At 44.7% G+C, this 24129-nt stretch overlaps 2 protein-coding genes across 4 annotated transcripts; one reads left to right on the forward strand and one right to left on the reverse strand.

Moving 5' to 3' along the window:
* Window positions 1-461: 461 nt before the first annotated feature.
* Window positions 462-19683, reverse strand: taok2b (TAO kinase 2b). Of its 3 annotated transcripts, XM_058061810.2 has the most exons (20): window positions 16030-16678; window positions 14513-14653; window positions 14326-14397; window positions 14147-14248; window positions 13469-13514; window positions 13264-13360; window positions 13032-13145; window positions 12864-12955; window positions 12645-12738; window positions 12344-12425; window positions 11216-11383; window positions 10664-10870; window positions 10099-10322; window positions 9840-10017; window positions 9650-9778; window positions 9355-9558; window positions 8427-8666; window positions 4990-5202; window positions 4734-4916; window positions 462-2909 (listed from the first exon to the last, which is right to left on the reverse strand). In XM_058061810.2, exons 2-20 carry the CDS (start codon window positions 14642-14644, stop codon window positions 1974-1976), a joined length of 3513 nt encoding a protein of 1170 aa, XP_057917793.2. In that variant the 5' UTR covers window positions 14645-14653; window positions 16030-16678; the 3' UTR covers window positions 462-1973. The 3 variants fall into 3 exon arrangements, with proteins under 3 accessions (XP_057917793.2, XP_057917792.2, XP_057917794.2); XM_058061809.2 differs by lacking the exons at window positions 462-2909; window positions 4734-4916; window positions 4990-5202 and adding an exon at window positions 19318-19683 and having other exon boundaries at window positions 5634-8666; window positions 16030-16218; XM_058061811.2 differs by lacking the exons at window positions 462-2909; window positions 4734-4916; window positions 4990-5202 and having other exon boundaries at window positions 5634-8666.
* Window positions 19474-23893, forward strand: cabp5a (calcium binding protein 5a). The gene is made up of 7 exons (XM_058061813.2): window positions 19474-19646; window positions 19725-19774; window positions 20107-20137; window positions 20216-20359; window positions 21853-21962; window positions 22047-22194; window positions 22290-23893. The coding sequence occupies exons 2-7, from the start codon at window positions 19727-19729 to the stop codon at window positions 22316-22318; spliced, it is 510 nt and encodes a 169-aa protein (XP_057917796.1). The 5' UTR covers window positions 19474-19646; window positions 19725-19726; the 3' UTR covers window positions 22319-23893.
* The last annotated feature ends 236 nt before the right edge of the window (window positions 23894-24129 follow it).

Here is a 24129-nt window from a genome sequence, read left to right on the forward strand (position 1 = left end):
TGCTAGGGTGCCTGTTGCTGATTAGGGAGAATAAGGTTAAAGTGGACCCCAAATATACTAAACATAAAATTATAAACATTTTTTGCAATGTTTCCTCCCAGCTGATCATTAGAAAATACATGTACTGCACTGTGGAAAGTACACTACATCAAATTAGATAAAAATAAACCACCCATTATCCCATATGTTTTCCCTAAAGCATGTAACAAATGTAACCTTCATTCAATTACAATGGCCTTTTTTGCAAGGTTGCCCCCTGCTGGCCATTAGAGGAATATGCAAGGTCAAAAGCAATAAAGCACATCAATGTGTTAATATCAATTTAATAATTAAGCACCCATTTTCCCCCCTCAATACATGTTTTCCTCAAGCTTGGAATGCTTGAATGGAATATTTCATTTAGAGTATTTCCCCCTCCCCACAAAAAAAAACATGTCATATGAGCTGCCTCATCTACAAACAACCCCCCCCCACACACACAAACAAGCATGTTGTCAGTCTTGAGTTTATATAAGGACTTTTATGCATGCACCGAGATTCCGTTATTTCAGTTTATACAGGGAATTGTGTTGCGCTGGTGTTTTCTGAGTCATTACAAACAACAGGGTAATTATCGTAATCGTTTCCTTTCAAGTCACACCACAAACCAACTAAAGTCTAAAGCGATGTAGAGAAGAAGGGACCTTTTGGGGCCTCAGCAGCGTCACCTCAACAACAAAAAAAGTCCTGCTCCGGTCATTGCTGCCGGGTCAGCACCCACGGGTGCACCAATCCAGCAGCTCAATCAAGGCCCCGGCCTTCTTCTACTTAGCAATACCTTGGAAATCCTCTGGTATGTGTACTTGTTTTTAATTGAAATAAAAACATTAAAAATGTACATTCCAGTGGCCAATTATTAAAAACAAAACATCACTATTTATATATGTGTGTATTTTTATATCCACTACATGTTTATGTAGTGTCTTTAAAAAGGTGTCAACATAACTAGACTTCACCATTCAACACACATACATTAACAATTATTAATAATGCATTATTATTAATAATCATTAAACAAACAATACCTGACAGTATATATATATATATTTATATATATTATGTGAACATGACAGCTACAATCAGGTTTGCCTCTATGGTCATATTGACAACAATAGAAAATGTATTTTGGAGTCAGGAGAAATTCAATACTCATTTGAATATATCAAAATTACTCATCGTTATCATCGTACTTCTATAAAAGCTTTGCTTCGCTTGTAATATTCCACATCGATATGTACAATAAAGATCGGTGAGAGTATTTCAAAGATGTTCAGTGATGCTTACGAATGTCTCATGCACTGGAGTGTTACGATACGACGATATGTACTCATCATGGACGCCTGAATTTGTTGCGATCGTTACTCGTACTTTTACTTTCTTCTAGACAATTCTTTACATTCAGTTGTGGTCAGTAAATAGAAATTTTTGATGACATCCCTTTAAGAAACCCTTAAAGGCATTGGTGATGTTCCAAGCAACATTTATGTGTCTTTTTTTTTTTCTTCAAACACTGAATATTACATAAAAAAAATCAAGTGTAAAACTTTTTTTTGTTGTTGTTTTCCATCCTGGAGGCTAACATAGCAGTGCTTAGATATATGGGTACTACATATAAGTACAGTACGTACACATAAACCTACATAAACTTCTCCATTCCAGAATAGAACATCATAGAAGAAGACAAACTCCACCCCTTTTTCTGCAGCCTGCTAAGTATTTTAAAAAATGACTTCTATTTTGAAACCTAAGCTCAAGTGGTGTTAGATCCCGATCCCGTTCCCGTTCCCGTTTCCCACCCTGAGTCTAAGGAGGCAGGATGCAACTCAGTAAGAAGCTTGACCTCAGAGGTCCACAAAGGACAAACTAGTCAAGCTGAATACGGAGAAGCAGCCTGTAATAGCTACTTACCTAAGCCCTGCCCCCCACGCCGCCGTCTACGAGTAGGAGAGGTGCGAGCCGTTGGAGATGTGCGAGGTGACCGAGGTGCTCCGACTCAGGACGCTGTCGGCACCCGCGCCTGCCCCGGGTCCCCCACCGGACGCCGTCCTCCTGAGAGGTTGGGGGCTGTTTCTCAGAGCCATGAGGCTGGGTGCGGCACGTATGCCGAGCCCGCTGCCGACGCCACCACCGCCGCCGCCGCTCCTTTCACCGCCATAGATCCCCCCCTGCGAGGAGGAGGAGGAAGACGAGGAGGAGGATGGGCCGGAAATGGAAGGAGGGACTGGCGGCGGCGGAGGTAGCATAGCGAGGGACTGAGAGGAGGAGCGGGAGGGTAGGTGATGGGAGAAGGGTAAGGGTAAAGGGTGGACCAGGTCCCCACTGGGGCCTCGCACACCGGGCCACTCCCGCTCCTTCTCCTGTTCGCGGTCCCTATCCCGCTCTCGCTCGCGGTACAGCTGTGGCGTGCTCTGGTGGTGGTAGTGCTGTGGGAGGTGGTGGCGTTGGTGGTGGGAAGAAGACGAGGATGAGGAGGAGGACGAGGCAGATGAGCGGGACGGGTGATGCCCGTCCCTCGACAGCGCCAGGGCCATTCCTAAGCCATGCGAGGAGGAAGAGTCGCTCCTGCGTTCCCCTACTCCTCCTCCGCTGCTGCTGCTGTTGTGGCTCCGGCGTGAGGGCTGCGGCAGGGGAGCGTTCTGGGGGTGCACGCCATGGCTCCAGTGGCTGGTGGAGCGGGGGGCCGGGGGCGGGGCACTGGGGTAACCCTGCTTGGAGTAGGCATCAGCAGGGAGGCCTGAGAGGGACAAGCTGGTGAAGCCCAGACGTAAACTCTCAGAGTCGAAGCTCTCGATCTCGCTGGCCTGGCGCTCCAAGAGGGTGCGGATACGCTCGGAGCGCTCGTTCTGGAGTGACAGCATCTCCTCCTCGATCTGAGGACAGTAGGACACATGGATTAGAACATGCCAGCCAGAAGTCCGTCCATCGGCTGTCTATTCATCCATCTAGTCACCTATCCACCAGTCCGTCCATCCATCTAGTCACCTATCCACCAGTCCATCCATCCATCTAGTCACCTATCCACCAGTCCATCCATCCATCCATCTAGTCACCTATCCACCAGTCCATCCATCCATTTGGTCACCTATCCACCAGTCCACCCATCTAGTCACCTATCCACCAGTCCATCCATCCATCTAGTCACCTATCCACCAGTCCAACCATCCATCTAGTCACCTATCCACCAGTCCACCCATCTAGTCACCTATCCACCAGTCCATCCATCCATCTAGTCACCTATCCACCAGTCCATCCATCCATTTGGTCACCTATCCACCAGTCCACCCATCTAGTCACCTATCCACCAGTCCAACCATCCATCTAGTCACCTATCCACCAGTCCATCCATCCATTTGGTCACCTATCCACCAGTCCATCCATCCATCTAGTCACCTATCCACCAGTCCACCCATCTAGTCACCTATCCACCAGTCCACCCATCTAGTCACCTATCCACCAGTCCACCCATCTAGTCACCTATCCACCAGTCCACCCATCTAGTCACCTATCCACCAGTCCATCCATCCATCTAGTCACCTATCCACCAGTCCATCCATCCATCTAGTCACCTATGCACCAGTCCATTCATTCATCGAGTCACCTATCCACCAGTCCATCCATCCATCCATCGAGTCACCTATCCACCAGTCCATCCATCCATCCATCTAGTCACCTATCCACCAGTCCATCCATCCATCTAGTCACCTATCCACCAGTCCATCCATCCATCTAGTCACCTATCCACCAGTCCATCCACCCATCTAGTCACCTATCCACCAGTCCATCCATCCATCTAGTCACCTATCCACCAATCCATCCATCTAGTCACCTATCCACCAGTCCATCCACCCATCTAGTCACCTATCCACCAGTCCATCCATCCATCCATCTAGTCACCTATCCACCAGTCCATCCACCCATCTAGTCACCTATCCACCAGTCCATCCACCCATCTAGTCACCTATCCACCAGTCCATCCATCCATCTAGTCACCTATCCACCAGTCCATCCATCCAACTAGTCACCTATCCACCAGTCCATCCATCCAACTAGTCACCTATCCACCAGTCCATCCATCCATCTAGTCACCTATCCACCAGCCAATCCATCCAACTAGTCACCTATCCACCAGTCCATCCATCCATCTAGTCACCTATCCACCAGCCAATCCATCCATCTAGTCACCTATCCACCAGTCCATCCATCCACCCATCTAGTCACCTATCCACCAGTCCATCCATCCAACTAGTCACCTATCCACCAGTCCATCCATCCATCTAGTCACCTATCCACCAGTCCATCCATCCAACTAGTCACCTATCCACCAGTCCATCCATCCACTCATCTAGTCACCTATCCACCAGTCCATCCATCCACCCATCTAGTCACCTATCCACCAGTCCATCCATCCAACTAGTCACCTATCCACCAGTCCATCCATCCAACTAGTCACCTATCCACCAGTCCATCCATCCACTCATCTAGTCACCTATCCACCAGTCCATCCATCCAACGAGTCACCTATCCACCAGTCCGTCCACCCACCCGCCCAACAATTCATCCATCTATGCATACCACCAGTAACCCAGTCACCTGTCTAGCCAGCCAGCTGTCCATCATCCATCCATTCTATCCAACTGTCGCTCCAACCATTCACAGGTTAAACATTATAGCAAATGAAGAGATAAAGTTCTGACCCTCTGCTCCAGCAGTGCACGGCGGATGGACACTCTCTGCTCCAGGTCCTTAACTTCCCTCTCATGCTGCGTGTCCGTGTGGATCTTGATCTTGCTCTGGTAGGCGTTGAGCAGCTCCAGTTCCTGCTGCAGTTGCATGCGTAGCACCTTGTACTCTGCTTCCTGGGTCTCATCCAATCGTAGCTGAGAAGAAGACAACAGAGAAGATGAAACGTGATGATGCAGCGTCGTTCTACAGGTGAACAACTTGACTCACAGCCTGCGTGGACAGCATGTCATTGATGGAGTGGTCGTACTGCTCGGCCAGGATGGCCAGCTTACGGGTCTGCTCATCCTTCAGGCGCTTCAGCATGGCCTTGTGGTCTGACTTGGGCGTGTTCTCCAGCAGGTGGTTCCGCAGGGCCTTGTACTGGCGGGTCTGGATCTTGCATGTGTCCTGGAACTGACGCTTTATCTGCAGCTCTTTAGACTGGAGGACAGGGAGATAGAGGTGGAGGTCTAACATGCATCAGAAAACATAGTGATGGACCACCTGAGGAGAAGCCTACTTTATCATTATTGTTACATTTAATAATCAAATATCAATATGAAAAATAAAAATACTAACAAAATAAAGACTACAATTAAATCAAGTATTTTTCTTATTTAAAACAATTATATTAATGTTAATAACCATGGAAATGCATATTGAACACCAAAGGGAACTATTTTTGGGTTGCATTATTTTTGACAGCTCGCTTGCAAATCTGACTACATGCCAACAAAAAAATAATATTAAAATAAATGTTTCAAGTAATATTTATTTAACTGAACAAGTGCCATGGAGGGCAGAGACACTTATTTTTTTCCCCCCAAAGAAGGTGATTTTAAAGATGAAGACCTTCAATTTCAGGGAAAATGCTCATGAATCAAATCGCCTGCAGTGTCTCGGACCTCCATGGCATCGGATCGGACATGTGATGACACAGGAGTGATGACAATGGAAGAAAAAGGCAGGGAACAAAATGAAGGGGTATTAAAAAAAAAACACACACAGACAATGAAAAGGCAAATCATAAAAACAAGACAATGATTTCAACAAAATGTAATTTATTTTGGTGCAATTTCTTTTTGTTTTTGAAGTAGGACAAACGACAATTTTTTAAATACTTGCCAAATGTGAAGAAATTTTTTTTAAAAGAAAGGTGGCCAAACAAAGCAGTACTTTAAACACTGCTTAAATTAGGTTTAATAGGTGACAACACCAACACAGTATAAATGTGTAAACAGGGAACAACTGATAGTCAAACACAATGCACAACACAATGGCAAAAAAAAAAAAAGTCACAGTCAAATAAAATAGGATGTGAAATGTCTCATTTAAAGCTTGTTTGCAGGTCGACCCAAAAAGTAAACCTCCAAGTGTTTTCTCCTGAGGGGAGTTTTGCTCTTTCGCATGCATCTGATGGCATCACTAATGTGCATTTTGTTCAATAAACATTAAATTAACTACTTCTTGTATTTTGGTCTGACGAAAGGGAATTTTTTTTTTATGAAAATGCAGAAATTACATTTAAATTAACTATTAAAGTCTTCATATATCACAACTTTCACATTCAGTAGTTTTATCAGTTTTTGGATATAATCTGTGGAAAAGATTGTCTATATGGCTTCACACACATACATACACACACACACTATTAAAAAGGCATTTGTGCAAATATTTTTTCAAAGGCACTCAACGGCTTCATATAACATGTTTACATGGTAAATCCTAACAATATTATTGCATATACTGCAATAAACGGTGAAACTGGACGCATATATTGTAATATGTGATGTTTGTGTGGGCATGTACTGTACTGTATGTTGCGCGCTAGCAACTAAAGAGTTGTTTATTGCACATGTGGTATGGTTTAAGCTATAGTGTTTAGGGCGACGTGACATGACAACGAATTGGTTCTCCACAGCTTTAAAGTTAACACTGCCATATTTGTTCCACGGAGTGGTCCCCCCCATAGACATACTGTAGGTAATAAACACATAACCATTTGAAATTGTCTTACACATTAAGAAAAAAAAGGAACTTTTACAAAAAGCACAATAATTAAATGTTAAAACTTCACTGGTTTGGGTACAGTAACTGTGTGGGACCAGCCAAGGGGGGCGCTGGTTGAAAATGGAGGGCGAGTGCGAACACGCTCATCTCCACGGGCGAACCTTACCCCTGACGAACCTTCCAGAGGAGGTTCGCCTCAAGCCGCATTCCCACCTGGCCTCATCGCGCAGCATCCTCTCCCGCTCCTCCCTGCGCCTCCTCTCCCTCTCCCGCCTAACTCTCTCCTTCATCCTCCTCTCTCTTACATCACGAGGGAGGAGTCGAGGGAGCCTGCTGGGCCTCTCCTTCTTTAGCAGGCCCACACGTCTCAGCCAAAGGCGAATGCCAGTTGGCAGTTTCTTAACCAGCTGCCGAGCTAGCTTTAGCACTAGTGAGTTAGCAAAGTCGGCGAGCACCCCCAGGGGGCGTCGGCTGAAACGCTTCACCCACAAGATTCCCTGCGCTAGCGGGGAGGGACTTCTGACACGAGCCTGATCCTTCAAAGGGAGACTCTTCAGAGGGACAGGGATTTTTGACTGCCGTCCTCCCCAGTTGCGTCCCGCTTTCGGGAACATCTCATAGAGGCTACGCTCGGCCACGCCGCCGAGGAGCGACTGACACATGGCAAAAAGCGGCCGGGGGAGGCGGAAAAGCACACGCATACACAGTCGATTGACTTTGCGGGGTGCGTGCTGAAGGAAGTCGCGGGCCGGCCGGACAACCAGCACCACCAGCAAGTAGAGCGACAGGAAAAGGGAGGGGGAGCTGAGGAAGGAGGCAGAGACTAAAATCATGGGGATGTAGTATATGCCCAGGCTGAAGGACAGCCCCAGACTAAAGAACCCACTGGCCCACAGGCTGAGCGACAGGTAGGCGGAGAATGACAGCGAGCAGCAAGAGCGGAGAAGGAGGTAGGAAAAGAAGTGTGCCAGGAGGGCGAGCTCAGCCGACAGCAGTAGGGAAGAAAGCGAGGGCAGCGGCGGCGAGCGCCGCAGGGAGAGGAGGAAGACGCAGAGGAGCAGCAGCGTCAGGTTAGAGGGCTGGGCGGCGGCCGAGAGAGACAGGAAGAGGCAGACAGCGTGGGAGAAAAATGATGGGAGAGATGACTGAGGGGGGGAAGGTGGAGGAGGAGCGCCAGGAGGAACAGGCTCCAGTTCTTCTAGCGCTTCAGGGAAGTAAAACTCGGACAACTCGTCCAGCTCCTGCTCGCCTCTTTTTTCGAGGGACAGTGCAGAGATGAGCTCGGATGGGCATCCATCGGCCACACCTCTTCCCTCCTCTTCCTCGTCAATTAAGTGTGGAGTCTGACCTTCATCTGCCTCATATTCCCACCGGACCCCTTCCACCTCCCTCATTTCCCACCCCTCCTTCTCATCGGAATCTCTTCTGATTCCACTTGACAAGTCGATAACATGTTCGACGCCCTCGTCTTCTTCCTCATCTCTAAATTCAGCTCCTTCATCGAGCTCCATCTTTTTGGTCTCATCTATCTTTTCTAATTCCTCAATTGAGCCGTATAGCGGCCCCTGCCCGGCATCACGGCCCCCATTCTGCCCCTCTGTCGCCTGGCCCTCCTCGGGGAAGCCCTGGTTCTGGGCAGCGCCGCCTTCACTCACTTTGAGGCTCTTGGGCTGCTGGCGGACCTCCATGGCGTGCTTCTGGCGGAGTTCCTGCTCACGTCGCTTGTTGTACTCCATCTGGTTGGTGAGCTCGGTTTGGTGCTGCGTGCGGATCAGGTCGGCCCGGGTCCGCTGCACCAGACCCAGCTGGCGGAACTCCAGCTCCTGGGTGGATTCGTGGTGGCGCAGCAGCATGGCACACTCGAGGTCTTTCAGGGTCTGCTTCTTGTTCAGCTCCTGGTGTAGAATCACATGGACATGAGCTATAAAAGGGGATGGCATTTCCTGTACTTATGCCAAGGACATAAGGACAGCTTTGTTTAAAAAAATAAAATGGTGGCTTCACTACACATCTTATAACAAACCCTGGAGCCCTGCTAACTATTTGTCAATCTGACATGGGAGCTCCAAGTCTTTTTTTTCTTTATTGGCAAGTAGGCTAACCTAGCATAACGTTGCTGTTGAAAAGCACCTACTACATTAGACTCAAAATAAATATATGCTGTATTGCTCATATATCCAGTGTTTCCTCAGTGGGGGCTCTCTGCACTGGGGGCTGTCCTCGGTTGGGGGGCTGGCGTATTTCCTCTCGTGGGGCTTACCGACTGGGGTGGCTGGGAGCTCTGTGGCGGTGCCCCACTGCAGCGCTGCGGGGTCCCCTGCCTAACTGTTGTGTGGTGGCCCCCTGAGTTGCGGCATCATGGCCTGGGCCGTGGGCAGCCCCCAGCGCAGATGGCAGCGCTTCTTGAACTGGTTCCTCTGTACTCGGGCAAACAAACTACTTGTGTGTGTGTGTGTGTGTGTGTGTGTGTATATGTGTCTTGTTGTTCTCTTTTTAAACATGTAAAGCATTCTATGTATGAAAAGTGCTCTACAAATAAAGTTTGATTGATTGATTGTTTGTCATAGGGGAGGAAGATGTTACCTCTCTGAGCAGATCTTGCTCGAGGTTGTGGCGTGCCAGCAGCATCTTCCTTTTGTACTGGCGACACTGGAGTTCATAATACTGCCTCTGCCTCCTCAGCAGGCCAGACTCTTCCTCGGCCTGGAGCTGCTGCAGACACTCCTTCTGGTGCACCAGCCACTCCTGCTTCTCCCGCTTGGGGGTAGACTGGTTCTCGTTCAGCTCCTTGAGAAACGGTAACACGCAAGGATGCATCTTAATCTTTGTTCATATTTGTTGTGTGCATGTGTGTCAGATGCTGAAAAATGGCCAGCACCTCTTTAAGCTGCTCTTTGCGTTGCCGGTACTGTCGTTTCTGCGACTCAAGCAGACTTGTCAACTCCTTCTTCTGCTGGCCGAGTATGTGCTGCTGGAACTTCTTCTCCTCAGTCAGAACCGCCTTTGTCTGAGCAACAAAACCTCGTAAAAACCTAACCGTCAATTCTTCAAATGACTAACGAGCTCACCTCCTTGTCCATAATAGCAGAGTGCTTCTTAGATAACTTTTCTCCTTCCATGGAGAAGCTGTTCCTCTGGTTCTCCAGCTCCTTGTCAAGTCGTAGCTGGTGCTCGTCCATTTCTGCCTTCAGCTTGTTTTCAAGGCCCATTAACTGTTTCTGGTGCTGCCGGCGCATACGCTTGTACCTGGGACCAAAAGTAGACAATGAGGATAAGGTCGTCGTAATTTTTACTTCCAGGGTTTTATTTTTGTTTTGTTTTATTTACCCTGACATCTGTTCCCTCAGGGCCGACCCCTGCTCGTGTTCCTGGATCTGACGAGTGACGAGCGATGCAGTCCTGATGGTGGCAAAATGGTCTCGGCCTCGACGACGCCTCCCACCTCCCCCTCCTCCTCCTCCACCGCCGCCACCTCCTCCACCAGCAGAAGAGGCATCTCGTTGGGAGTCAACCTCTGGCTGGTAGGGGTCATCATAGATGTTGTCGTGGCTCTAAAGAGGATGAGAATGGTTGGTATGCAAGACAATCACTGATTATTTTGTATTTTAAATATTGACCTTTTTATTGCCCTCTTATCGCATTGTATTGTTCCGTATTTTTATTATATTATTTTGATAATAATTAAAATTGTTTACGACTCCCATGACCTTGGAGGATCCCATCCATACACCTCAATTAAGCAATCACTCCAATAACTAACTGATAAAATCATCTGGAATGGCAAAGAAAGCAGGCCTGCACGAATCCCAGACTTCACGAAGATTCCTTGGTTTGATTTTCCAAGCCTCCTCCCTCATCTAGCAAAAAAAACAAAACAAAAACAATGACTGACCAGCGGTTTGTGTAGGACGGAGCTGTTAGACGTGACTGTGTGCTCGCCCTCCTGCATCATGGCCATCTCGCCACTGTCGTCTGAGCCGTCGGCCAGGCTGTTTACGGAGCTGCTTTGAGAGCTGGCACTGATGGACATGGATGGCAGCGAGTGGGAACTCTCCATGCTGTTGACCGTGCCCGTGCGCAGCATGTACTGCTCCACGTCCTGGGAGAAATGTTGAAAAGAATCAAATCATTATAGTTTCAGAATAGGTGCTGTTGATGAAGATAACACTTTGTAAAGAGGCATGAAACATACAATAAACATTCGCTGAATTCCACCATTTCCTTTTTTGGGAAGAGCGCACTGGTTTGAACATCAATGGCAACAACGCCTTTTGTTAGGAAAGGAAGTGGTCACAATACACATTGAAGGCTTATACAAAAGTCGCCTGAAAGAAGCAAAATGGTTCTAATTCGCTAATGCTTGGGTGCCTCTTTTTGACTGACAAAACCAGTTGAATTCTGTATAGTGAAACACAATACCTCTAACTATTGCGTGCTCCCTTACCTCTTCTTCGTCAGCCCCCTCCGGCGCAGGGCCATTGTGGGCCTCGTGGAAGAGGATTTTCTTCATCTTCCGGTACTGCAGGTTGTCAAGCTCGCGGACAGCGTCCTTGGTGCGTGCAATGAGGTCCATCACGACCGTCATGGGACGCTCTCTGCATAGGAAATGGTGCTGCATAGAGAAAAAGAAAGGTGTTAGAAAGCAAGAGTCATTGTAGGATCTGATGAGCACAAGTAATTACCATCATTTTGGACCTAATCCAAATTTACTCTCCAGCGCGGTCACTGAGGTCCGAGGGCCAGCTCCAACTTGTGGTGCCTAAGACGAGACTTAAGACCAGGGGGGACCGAGCCTTTTTTTGTGGTTGGCCCCAAGCTATGGAACTCTCTCCCCTCCCAAGTAAAAAAAGGCCCCCCAACATCGAAAGCTTTAAGTCTCGTCTTAAAACCCACTTTTATTCTCTGGCTTTTAACTCGGAGTGAGTCGTATGGTCCTGTGTCTTTTAGTTCTTTCTTTTTAATATTTTAATATCTATTTTACTATTTTGTTTCTTATTTGATCTTTTAGTTTTGGATTAAATTCAATTTGAAGATTTTATTTTTACTTTTTATTTTACTAGTCTGTGCAGCACTTTGGAAACTCTGTTTATAAAATGTGCTATATAAAGTAAGTGGATTGGATAATTTCCAGTGTATAAGCTGCACCCACTAAATTTGCAGGGAAAACCAGATTTGGTCTTATACCAGCCACACAAGTGCACGTCATAAAACAGTGATATTTAGTGCAGAGTACATACATACGTGCAATGCTGTGCCTAAGGTTTACGTCAGGTCACTTGTAAAATTGCTGGATATTTCACATTATTTCCAATGGATTCATTCCCTGGACTTCATAAGAACCACAGTACAGTGGCACCTTTGTGGCCGTCTTTGAGTCATTCTTGGGCCCTTGCTATCTTGGTGGTAGCGTTTTCAGAATTTCATATTTAAACGATTAGTAGTAGGGCTAAATAGACTCCAAAAATCACTATTTAGACCTGTGTCATGACCAAAACTTCAAGAACAAAAAGGCAAAATAATTGCTCCAATTGGCCTGCAGTGCAGAGATATTTAACATTAAACATGCATGCACCTTGAGCAGCACATCCGAGGTAGGTCTGTCCTGGGCAAGCTTCTGCAAACATGAGTCCACAAAATTGCGGAAATAATCCGACCTGAAAGACACAGCAGGTATTAACAGAGCTCATCAAACATTACCACTGGTAGCATATATCTTGAGTAGCTTCAAAACAGTCTATTTTGTGTTCTGTGTCCTTTCATTACAACAAGCACAAAATTAAAGTCTAAATTAAAACGGACATGGTGTCATGTAAGTAGTCGTATAACAAAAAAAAATCCATTACAAGGCAAGCAGCATTATCAGAACCTCTCACCAGTGATTTGACTGCAACACGGGGCTCTCATTCTGGGCGATGTGATATAAGGCACTCATAGCATTCATGTTGAACAGAGGAGGCTTCCTTTCCGCTAGACACGGAGAAAAGCACATCATTCAGTGACATGAGACAGGGTGGAGGATAAAGGAGAACCAGAGGAGAAGAGTGTTGTCTTGTATACACTTTTAGATCAGTGTGTGTTCGCTCGCCTCTTACCCAGCTCTATGCAGGTAATGCCAAGTGACCACACATCCACCTTTCCATCGTACTGACCCTCGTCCATGGCCAGGATCACCTCAGGGGCCATCCTGTATGTATTTATGGTCACAGTGTAAGAGTAGAACATATAATAATAAAATCATTGTGATTCAATGAATTATTTACCAATAAGGCGTTCCGACAAAGGAGTTGGCTGGTGCAACAATGGATGCAGAACCAAAGTCACCCAGTTTGACCTGTCCCGGCTCCGTGAGCAAGATGTTTCCTGCCTTCACATCCCTGAGGAGGAAAAATAATCGGAAAGGAGAAAATGACAGCTAAGCATAATAGTGATTATGGCAAAAAAACAGAATGTATACAAGTATTGCATGAGCTTATACAGGAAGTGTGTGCATACCTGTGAATCATGTTGTGAGAGTGAAGATAGACCAGTCCCTGAAGTGCACCATGGGTAATAGCAGCTATTTCCACCTCTTGGAGGGGCTTCTTGTGAACTACGTGAAGGGATGTCAGATGATAGCGTTGAGTACAAACATGACATACACTAAGGCAGTGCCTTTTAACCATGAATTTCACACACAACATGTTTATTCCCCTCTTACCTTCCAAAAGGTCAGAAGCAGAGCCCAAGCAGTACTCCATCACCAGCTATCAGAGAGACAATGTCACTGTGTGAGTCCATGATGTTATTCCTGTTTGCAAACTTTGCTAACTGTTTGCAACTTTTCACAATTGATGTCAATGAAGACATTTTCCATTTACAGCAGAAAAGGAAATGCCTTTTATGCCCAACTCAGAAAGGGAAGCACTTAGCACTCCAACATATATATAATTAGCTCGGTCACAATAACACATTTTGATATAACTTTTCAACCGATATTCGCTACTCAAGTGTAGTGTACCTTTTTGAGGCATACAATATTACCAGTTCACACACCATTCCAAATTGTGGTGTCAAAACAACTACACACACCAATGCAATAAGTGGATAAAAGGGACAAGACACTACCAATGTATAATGCAGAATATTAACCAACTACTATGCGAGTTCTCATCATGTACCGACTAACAGATAGTTGGCAGAGCTCCAGGCTTTAAGATGTGTAGTAAAGCTTGATTTTCTACAAAGCTGTGAATTTGCGGACATATACACGGCTGATCAGCTCGCTCTATTATCCATTTTTTTTTCATGATGTTATGAAAACACAAAAATTCCTATAGCTTCTGTACAATAATAACAGCATTAAAGCTGCTCAAGGATCGACCTAATGTGTACTCACCCACGCTGTGTGCTCTCTTAGGTAGCAGCCATGGTACTCGACTGTGTTGGGATGCCGCAATTTCTGGAGGAATTTGACTTCCTTGATGATATCCTGCCATTTCTGATAAATGACATGGCATTGATGAGGAAATACATTTATCAAACACAATAAGAGTTATTGATGATAGTGACTCTCACCTCATTGGACTGTTTGCCACTGTAGGACATCTTCTTGATGGCCACCACTTCATTGGTGCGGATGTCATGGGCCTAAAGAACATATTTTTTTTTAATCAAGGCTTGTTAACCATCTGTGAGGTTACTTTTATACCGGTGGTATTATTTTGTTTATCTGCCAGTTAACAGAAGAAGAATAATTACGCACAAAATAGACAGCGCCAAAGCTCCCATGTCCAATCTCCCTAAGATCTGTGAAGAGCTTCTCAGGATCCTCTCTGCAGAAGAGTTCAGCCACCTCCGGGTCCTTCAGGCTCCCGGCCCGCACACTCGAAGGCATGGCCAGCGCCTAGCGAGCAGTGGGGGTGATAAGTTTATAGTCAAGTGTGGGACAATATTAGATAAGAAAGTCAATATTTAGCATGTGTAATTATTACAGTAACATATCAGTTAGGCCTCTATTCATTTAAAGGGGACACATTATGCTCATTTTCATCCCTTTGTATTGAGACTGTAGAGCAGCTACACAGAAAGCTTTCTAGATCTTCCAGAATCGGCACCTTTTCCAGCTGTATTTCCAAAATGGTCTGTTTTAATTTATTCCACCCACGGCCTGCCTCCGTGCACGCCCACTCGCTGCGATAGGCCCCACTCAGGTGTGCAGCTTGTACATGGGCACGCCCATTTAAGGAAGATTGACTGTGACATCACAGGGCGGTGGTGTCCGAAAGGTGGAAAAAGCACAATATTCATTCATTAATTTTCTACCGCTTATCCTCAAGAGAGTCACGGGGGTGCTGGAGCCTATCCCAGCTGTCTTCGGGCGAGAGGCGGAGTACACCCTGGACTGGTCGCCAGCCAATCACAGGGCACATATAGACAAACAACCATTCACACTCACATTCATACCTATGGACAATTTGGAGTCGCTAATTAACCTAGCATGTTTTTGGAATGTGGGAGGAAACCGGAGTACCCGGAGAAAACCCACGCATGCACGGGGAGAACATGCAAACTCCACACAGAGATGGCCGAGGGTGGGATTGAACTCGGGTCTCCTGGCTGTGAGGTCTGCGCGCTAACCACTCGACCGCTGTGCAACTTGAACATTGAAATTCATTCATTCATTCATTTTCTACCGCTTTTCCTCTTAAGGGTCGAGGGGGTGCTGGAGCCTATCCCAGCTGTCTTTGGGTGAGAGGTGAATTATATTATATTGAGTAATAATTGGACATACTAAGACAGATGAGGTTTTTTGGACTTGACCAACTTGTTATTGCTGTCAGTGAAGAAACAGGAAGCCAGCTGGTTGGTTCTCTTTGAGGCAGACATTTAACACTCAAGTGGCTTGTAAGAGGAAGCCATCCTATTGCAGGGAAAATGCTGCAATCACTCATCCATCATGTCACTCAATCACAAATATTACAATTAAAGCTAGCATGTGTGTTTTTTTATTTGATCCCATGCAGCTAATTTCCCCCCCAATCCTATAAAGGATGTAGGTGCACTTAATATTGTTCCCCGATATTGTGGTATCCATCCCTCCTCAGTAAGCTTTCACTTGAATGATCAATTAGGCTATTCGTCTCCACCAAAAATAAACAGTGGACAAATAAGACTGCAGGCAAACATCCTTATGTTAGCATCTCCTGCATAAAGATGAGATTTTTGCATCCATTCAGAAAGCATAGGATGAACGTGCTGAATGACTTATAAGTGTCTTACCGTGGCTTTTAGGATCCACTGTAGCTAGCTAAAGCTAGCTAACTATGACTGGGAAAAATATAGGTCTCACTCCCCTTTTCCCCGGCGCTGATGTCTACTCAACGCGAGCAAACTGCATTTTGCCTGTCGATGCGGTTACTCAAAGTCCTCGCCATCCCGTCGCTCCCATTGATTTGGACAGCCAGCAGCCTGAGATGACATGAATGGAGTGCCAGTCAATTGCAGTGACAGCTAGCTGCCTGTCAAAGCTAAGTTAGCCAGCTAGCTAGCTAGCTAGCACAGAGAAGAGCGGCGCTTGTCTCGTTTAGACAATCAGAAGCTAATTAGCAATTAATACTTTTGAGCCGAACGGGAAGTCTTCATTGTGAGTTTGTGACATAAATTCCCAAGGGTACGCTCCATGCTCCGCTTTGTGCTGTCACAATGTTAAAGCTTTTCTTCCCGAGCTGGCGTATCCCCATTTTGGTCGACATTCGTTTTTATTCAGGACTTCATGATGGCGGACCGGGGTGGGAGCAGAGAGAAAAACGAAAGTTGTTCTTCTTCTATGTTTTTAGGCACGTTGTAATCCCAAGATTTTTTTTCTATGAGGCCCTCTACGGTGTGGGGGTCTTCTCAACAAATACAAAAATATATTGTTTTTGTGCTGTAACAGCACAAAAAGCTCAGCAGAGCTGTTCATTAGCATACAAACATACATGTTCAGTGCAATAGTACGAACTCTGATACAATAAATACATAAGATAAAATAAATACAGATAAAACAACCATCCCTACTCACATTCTCACCTATGGACTATTTTGAGCCTTTAATTTGCCTAACATGCAAGTTTTTGTGGATGTTGGAGAATACCATAGAGGACCATACACAAACCCAGGAAGAACATGAAATACGAACCCGGATATCCAGACTGTGAATTTCTAACCACTATTATACCACAATATAATAATACATAATTTTCTCTGCGATGGATCAAACACCACAAAGAGAAAAGCATCTATTATGCACCTATTAGGTCTGTAGAACATCATAGTACTTGTACAGCGTCCAATCACATTGCTATGATGTCACCCTCTATTGTTTATATTATCTAGGGGGCATATTTACAAAGGGATTTCCAATGTCAATATTACCTAGTATTTTATATGACAAATTATTTATTTCTCATTTACAGTACGACAGATACTGCGCTCCAAAAGTGGGGTACTTGTACGCCCAGGGTTATACCAATTGTCATGGGGGTACTGAAAAACAATCAGTTCAACACTCACATGTATGTTAGCATTACATTCAATGTGTTGAGTTAATTAAGATAAATATATTTTTAACTGTGCAGGATTTAGGGGGATACATGGCTTCAGATTAGACGTTTGAAGGGGTACACGACTGTAAAAAAGTAAAAAAGACATCCGTTCATTCCTTATATGGAAGGACCCCACAGCTGTGAAAAAAGATGAAAAAAACGGGTTTGAGCTTGGGTCTGGATGGATTACGCTTCTTATACAACAGATTTGTATGTGTGTGTGTGTGTGATGAATTTACATAAGAGGAAAGCAGGCAGAGTCGCAAAGGTCAGCCAGAGGACTTGCACACTGTTACGCCATGCGGGGAATTGTTTAAGCTCAGCCAGTTAATCAAGATGAACATGTGGATGCTCACAGAGGAAGGTTAAGTGGATATGCCAATGAAAAAAAATAATAATCCCTTTTATTCATTTATTTAGTTTGTTTCCCCCTCCCCCCAAGCTTGTTATGCAGCCTGTTCTCAGATGACACCAGCATTATTCACTGCATCAGGTTCCAATATTTTTGCTACTTCATTGAGCAAAAATATTAGGCCTGATACAGAAATTGTATTTAGTCTTGCAAAAGGTCATATGTAGCGATGTCCGATATTGTTTTTGTTTTTTGTTTTTGCCAAAAAATGATATATATATATACGTATATGCCGATATTGTTCAACACTCAATTTCCAATACCAGCTGATATCGATATGTGTAACATGAAATATCTCCTGCGGTGGAATGAACACATATTTATCACATACTACAGTATTAATTGGCCCTGTACTCTAGAAACCGCCCATGAATGATACGGGAAAAGGCCGAAATGATACTGTGTCAAAGCCTAGGGCAGTGATACTGATAAAATATAGAGTTTAACCATGTCCAGTATCAGCCCCCGTAGCTGTCCACTCAGAGCGCGCTGCTCTGGTATCGTGCCTGTGAAACAACCAATCAGTTTAGATATAATACATGTAATAAACTGAACATTTTATGGAAACAAAATGGTCTTTTGATTAAATAGTATGTGAAAATAAGCTCATGATTAAATAGTATGTGATAATAAGATCATCACATGGTTTGTCTGGTATCAGGCCCAGTAGCAAACCATGTGATAACCTATAAGTACAACATGATCGGGAAAAAAATACAATAACAATATCGACCGATAATTATTGGTACCGATATTTATTTTACCTCCCTTGTCAATAGCCAATATGCAAGAAACACAATATAAGAATAAAAATAAAGCCGCATGGGTTAATGCAAATAATTATCCAAAATTTTGAGTAATTATTTTTATTATTTTACTATTGAGTATGTATTTTGATATTCATTCATTCATTTTCTACCGCTTTTCCTCACGAGGGTCGCAGGGGGTGCTGGAGCCTATCCCCGCTGTCTTCGGGTGAGAGGCGGGGTACACCCTGGACCGGTCGCCAGCCAATCACAGGGCACATATAGACAAACAACCATTTACACTCACCTATGGATATAGCCAATTAACCTAGCATGTTTTTGGAATGTGGGAAAACCCACGCATGCACGGGAAGAACATGCAAACTCCACACAGAGATGGCCGAGGGTGGAATCGAACCCTGGTCCTCCTAGCTGTGAGGTCTGCGTGCTAACCACTCGACCGCCTTGCCGCCATGTACAACATGATCGGGAAAAAAATAAAATACCAATATCGACCGATAATTATCGGTACCGATATTTATGTACCTCCCTTGTCAATAAGAAACACAATATAAGAATAAAAATATTGGGGGTTAACGGAAATACAAATGGTAATTATCCAAAATTTTAAGTCATTATTTTTATTATTTTACTATTGAGTATTTATTTTGATATGATATGATGTCATATAAAAATATGACATCATTATTCTTACAGTGGTGTCTGACATAAATGAAGGTTGTAATTGAAGGCCCTTGTGCAGTAATTAAAGCATTTTAAATAGTGCCCGCAGTGAAAGACTGTAACCAGTCCATTCTAACCCTACCTCTTAACTGATGGTATCATTTTATCTGTGTCAGGTTTCAGATGGCGGGATGATTTGCATCATGATGTCACCTCTGGGCTCAAACGCAGAGCAGGGCTTAAGCGTCCGCTACGCCCTGTGGTCACTCCTCTTGACTCCTCCCTGCACATTATGACCAAGATTGGATGCATGCACACGACCACACCTCCCGTCGTCGTCCAACCTCGCAGCATCCAGGTGGGGTGTTGCCTGGGGCTGAGAGCCATTCCGTGAGAAGCTGGCAAGACAGAGAAAAGAGATTTAGAACTGTGGAGGTAGCATATGATGTGACTGGCTGAAACCACAAGAAGGTGAGAAAAGTCGCATGAAATATCAGATCACTCTTTATGTTTATTTTGACTGACTTTACCGATTGCTTCATTTAATAGACATGAGTTTGGGAGCAGCCTGCATCTTCCTCCGGGGTGGGAAAAACATAGTAAGTACAACAAAGTGTTTTGCCAGCTTTGATGGGTTTATCTGATTGTTGACAAATCATAACCTGAAAGGCTGATTGGATCATTGTCAGGATCAGAAACATAGAAACTGTACACATGGATGGAGTGAGGTGCAGCCATTTAACTTGACTATTTACAGGACACTAGATACTGTGTATAATGTATATTTACATTTATTATTATGGTTTGCAATGCACTTCATCATACTGAAAGCCGTTTGCTGACCCTATTTTGCCTTTACAAAGACACAATTTGTTCTATTGGATGCCAAATCTGTAACCTTTTATCTACTTTTTGTCTTCCGCTTGTGCAGTCAAGGGAGTTGGCAGAGGATGAGATAGATGGTAAGTCAAAACAAACGGCCTTGCTTGTTTTAGAATGATATGCTTCCAGATGACTGCTTGGTTGTGCGTTTTCCCCAGAGTTGCGTGATGCCTTCAATGAGTTCGACAAGGATAAGGACGGCCTGATCAGCTGTAAAGACCTGGGAAACCTGATGAGGACCATGGGTTACATGCCCACTGAGATGGAGCTCATTGAGCTGAGCCAAAACATCAACATGAACCGTGAGTTTTTTGTTTTTTTTTTAGATGTTTTTTTGCCCCGGATTTCAAATAATATTGAGAAACTGATATATTGGAGCCAAGCATATTCAATACTCAAATTGCATGATGGGTCCTATTTATATACTGGCAGGTCTGCATCTATATTGAAAGTCATTCATTCATTCATTTTCTACCGCTTATCCTCACGAGGGTCGCGGGGGTTGCTGGAGCCTATCCCAGCTGTCTTGGGGTGAGAGGCGGGGTACACCCTGGACTGGTGGCCAGCCAATCACAGGGCACATATAGACAAACAACCATTCACACTCACATTCATACCTATGGACAATTTGGAGTCGCCAATTAACCTAGCATGTTTTTGGAATGTGGGAGGAAACCGGACTACCCGGAGAAAACCCACGCATGCACGGGGAGAACATGCAAACTCCACACAGAGATGGCCGAGGGTGGAATTGAACCCTGGTCTCCTAGCTGTGAGGTCTGCGCCGTGCCGCCCCCAGTGCGACTTATGTATGTTTTTTTTCTCCCTAATTATGCATTTTTGGCCTTCTGCGACTTATACTCCAGTGCGACTTATGTATGTTTTTTTTCTCCCTAATTATGCATTTTTGGCCTTCTGCGACTTATACTCCAGTGCGACTTATGTATGTTTTTTTTCTCCCTAATTATGCATTTTTGGCCTTCTGCGACTTATACTCCAGTGCGACTTATGTATGCACGCATGCATGGGGAGAACATTCAAACTCCACACAGAGATGCCCGAGGGTGGGATTGAACCCTGGTCTCCTAGCTGTGAGGTCTGCGCCGTGCCGCCCCCAGTGCGACTTATGTATGTTTTTTTTCTCCCTAATTATGCATTTTTGGCCTTCTGCGACTTATACTCCAGTGCGACTTATGTATGCACGCATGCATGGGGAGAACATGCAAACTCCACACAGAGATGCCCGAGGGTGGGATTGAACTTGGGTCTCCTCGCTGTGTGGCCTGCGTACTAAACACTCGTCCACTATTAATACTACAAATACATTTATATCTCTTTTTAAAGAAATTATGTAAGTTGTTTACATATGTAAATTATGTTTACCCCAAATATTGTTTTTTTTGTCGCTAATAAAGGGCTCAAGTCAAAAATCGGTATGCGGCTCAAAAAGATCCGCTGAGGCAATCAGGAAAAAGCGGAAAGAAAACAAACAAACTTGGATATCCCATCAATCCATTTCCTATGTCAATTATGCTCATCAGTCATGGGGGTATGCTGGAGCCTATCCAAGCTGACTGGACTGGTCGCCAGCCAATCACAGGGCACATATAGACAAACAACCATTCACACTCACATTCATACTTATGGACAATTTGGAGTTGCCAATATGCATGTGGGAGGAAACTGGAGTACCTGGCGAAAACACACACACACACTACTAAGGGAAAGGAGGCATCTGGCAACCTAGTGTGAAAACAGATTGATGGATGACTCTTTCATGTCATTTGCCCTCCAGTTGGCGGTCAGGTTGACTTTGAGGACTTTGTTGACCTGATGGCACCCAAACTTCTGGCAGAAACAGCTGGCATGATTGGTGTGAAGGAGCTCAAAAACGCCTTTAAAGAGGTCACACACACCTACTGGACCGATCGCCACCAAACTGATGATCACATCCTGACTGCTGACTTTTTTTTACGCTTTTGTTGATAGTTCGACACAGACGGCGATGGCGAGATTACAACACAGGAGCTGCGTTCGGCCATGCTGAAGTTGATGGGGGAGCACATGAGCCGCAGGGAGATCGACGCCATAGTTCAAGAGGCAGACGACAATGGGGATGGAACGGTAGACTTTGAAGGTATGAACCTCCTCTCGGACTAAATGTTGTATAGATAGCGCTCGTGCCACTTGAGTGACATTTCATGGTGATATCATCCTCTGTGTCTCCCGTAGAGTTTGTCAGAATGATGTCCCATCCGTGACTGAGGCTGGCCGTACCTTTGCACCTCTCTCTGTCAATCAAAGCAATGTAAAGACTCAGATTGAGTATATAGATTATTTTCTTGTGTATCACTTAAACTATGCAACAGTATACAACATTGTAAATTAATTACATTCATTAGTTGATAGAGTCATTATGCCGGATATGCAATGACTAAAAATATTAAATTCCACTTTCCGTGCTTTATAACTTGAATGTAATATCAAAACGAAAACTGTTTTCCAAAACTGTTTGGAGTACACCAACATAACACACGCATCTGCACCAGTTATGTTTGTTGTCAGCCACTGATAGCAATTTGGCAAAGTTTAGCTGCTAATGTTTGCTAACATTGAATGTACAGCCTATCATCATGACTGCAAAAATACACAAAATATAAATATACCCTTTTTTTGGTGCAGTTTGTTTTTTTATACCACTATTGGTGACGTGTGCTAGCTGGTGGTGGCATTCTTATATTTTTTCATTTAAAAAAATTGAACCAAGGGCTCCAGTGGTTAGCACGCAGGCCTCACAGCTAGGAGACCCGAGTTCAATTCCGGCCATCTCTGTGTGGAATTTGTATGTTCTCCCCGCGCTTGCGTGGGTTTTCTCCGGGTACTCCGGTTTCCTCCCACATTCCAAAAACATGCTAGGTTAATTAGCAACTCCAAATTGTCCATAGGTATGAATGTGAGTGTGAATGGTTGACAGCTAGGATAGGCTCCAGCACTCCCCGCGACCCTCGTGAGGATAAGCGGTAGAAAATGAATGAATGAATTTGAAGTGAGTTGCATGAAGTCCCTTTAAGGTTGTTACTATGCTGCATAGTACCACAAAAAAACAACAACTTGCATAACTCCTGCCTTGCTGGTTGTATAATAAAACAATACGATGAGCTATGGATGTTCCAGAGATAGGATTTGGAGAATAAAGACAATGCAGTCGAACATGGGGGATCAAATGTTTTGGATTAAAGGACCGTGTCTGCTTGGATTTGGAGGAGCGTCAGGATAAAGAGATTGTACGGCCAAAAAAGGAGATGCCAGCCATTTGATTAAAGAGATTTTAAGTCTCGTAAAAGTCATCTGATGTCAGGGTTGTCTCGTAATCTCGTTTTTTTTTTTTTTTGGGTGGGGGCTATTAAGATGTAAAAAGTATTTTTTTATATCATAAAAAAGTGAATATTGTATGGGACGCCCCACACAATATATCTTTAAGCTAATTTTGTTTTGGGGTACACTCTGGACTGGTCGCTACCCAATCGCAGGTAATTCAATATCAATGTCCATCCATCCATTTTCTATGCCGCTTATCCTCACTAGGGTTAGTGATAATAATAATCCAGCCTTGATTTTGGAATTAAGATCTAGGCTTTTAGTGAGCCCCACTGGGAACATGTTCTGTGTATCGTGACGGGATCAAAAACCAAGGAACTTCCAAGGAGAGTTTGAGTGCCTCTTCTCTCAAAAGTGAGGGACATGATAGTTTTTTTCATGTTTGGTGCTTGTAAATAGGCTCTAGTGCAGGGGTCTCAAACACACGGCCCACGGGCCAAATGTGGCCAGCAGGACACTAGTTTTGCCTTGATATGAAAGTTTAATGTTAGTGTGGCCCGCGCAAGTTTGATATGGATGCTGTATGGTATCATGTACCCAGAAAAAAATATTACATTTGATTAATGTTCATGTTAAAGGTTAAATAACTGTTAATAGTTATCCTCCCTATCCGTGTGGAAGTGGTAAGTTTTTGGCTTTTTAAGTTTAAAGGAAATAACTCGGAGGCTACCGTTTAGGTCGCTAGCTCTCTAGT

Source organism: Doryrhamphus excisus, unplaced genomic scaffold, assembly GCF_037039965.1.
Source record: "Doryrhamphus excisus strain RoL-2023G ecotype Guam unplaced genomic scaffold, RoL_Dexc_Guam_v1.1 HiC_scaffold_24, whole genome shotgun sequence".
NCBI classification, from domain to species: Eukaryota; Metazoa; Chordata; class Actinopteri; order Syngnathiformes; family Syngnathidae; genus Doryrhamphus; species Doryrhamphus excisus.

Excerpts from the sequence above, each read along its gene's own strand:
- cabp5a (XM_058061813.2), top strand. The coding sequence starts at position 19,727 with ATGAGTTTGGGAGCAGCCTGCATCTTCCTCCGGGGTGGGAAAAACATA. Across the intron at positions 20,138-20,215 it reads GGCAGAGGATGAGATAGATG|AGTTGCGTGATGCCTTCAAT; the intron begins GTAAGTCAAAAC and ends CGTTTTCCCCAG. Across the intron at positions 20,360-21,852 it reads CCAAAACATCAACATGAACC|TTGGCGGTCAGGTTGACTTT; the intron begins GTGAGTTTTTTG and ends TTTGCCCTCCAG.
- taok2b (XM_058061809.2), bottom strand. The coding sequence starts at position 14,644 with ATGCCTTCGAGTGTGCGGGCCGGGAGCCTGAAGGACCCGGAGGTGGCT. Across the intron at positions 14,398-14,512 it reads GCTTTGGCGCTGTCTATTTT|GCCCATGACATCCGCACCAA; the intron begins GTGCGTAATTAT and ends TATGTTCTTTAG. Across the intron at positions 13,361-13,468 it reads TGCTTCTGACCTTTTGGAAG|TTCACAAGAAGCCCCTCCAA; the intron begins GTAAGAGGGGAA and ends CCCTTCACGTAG.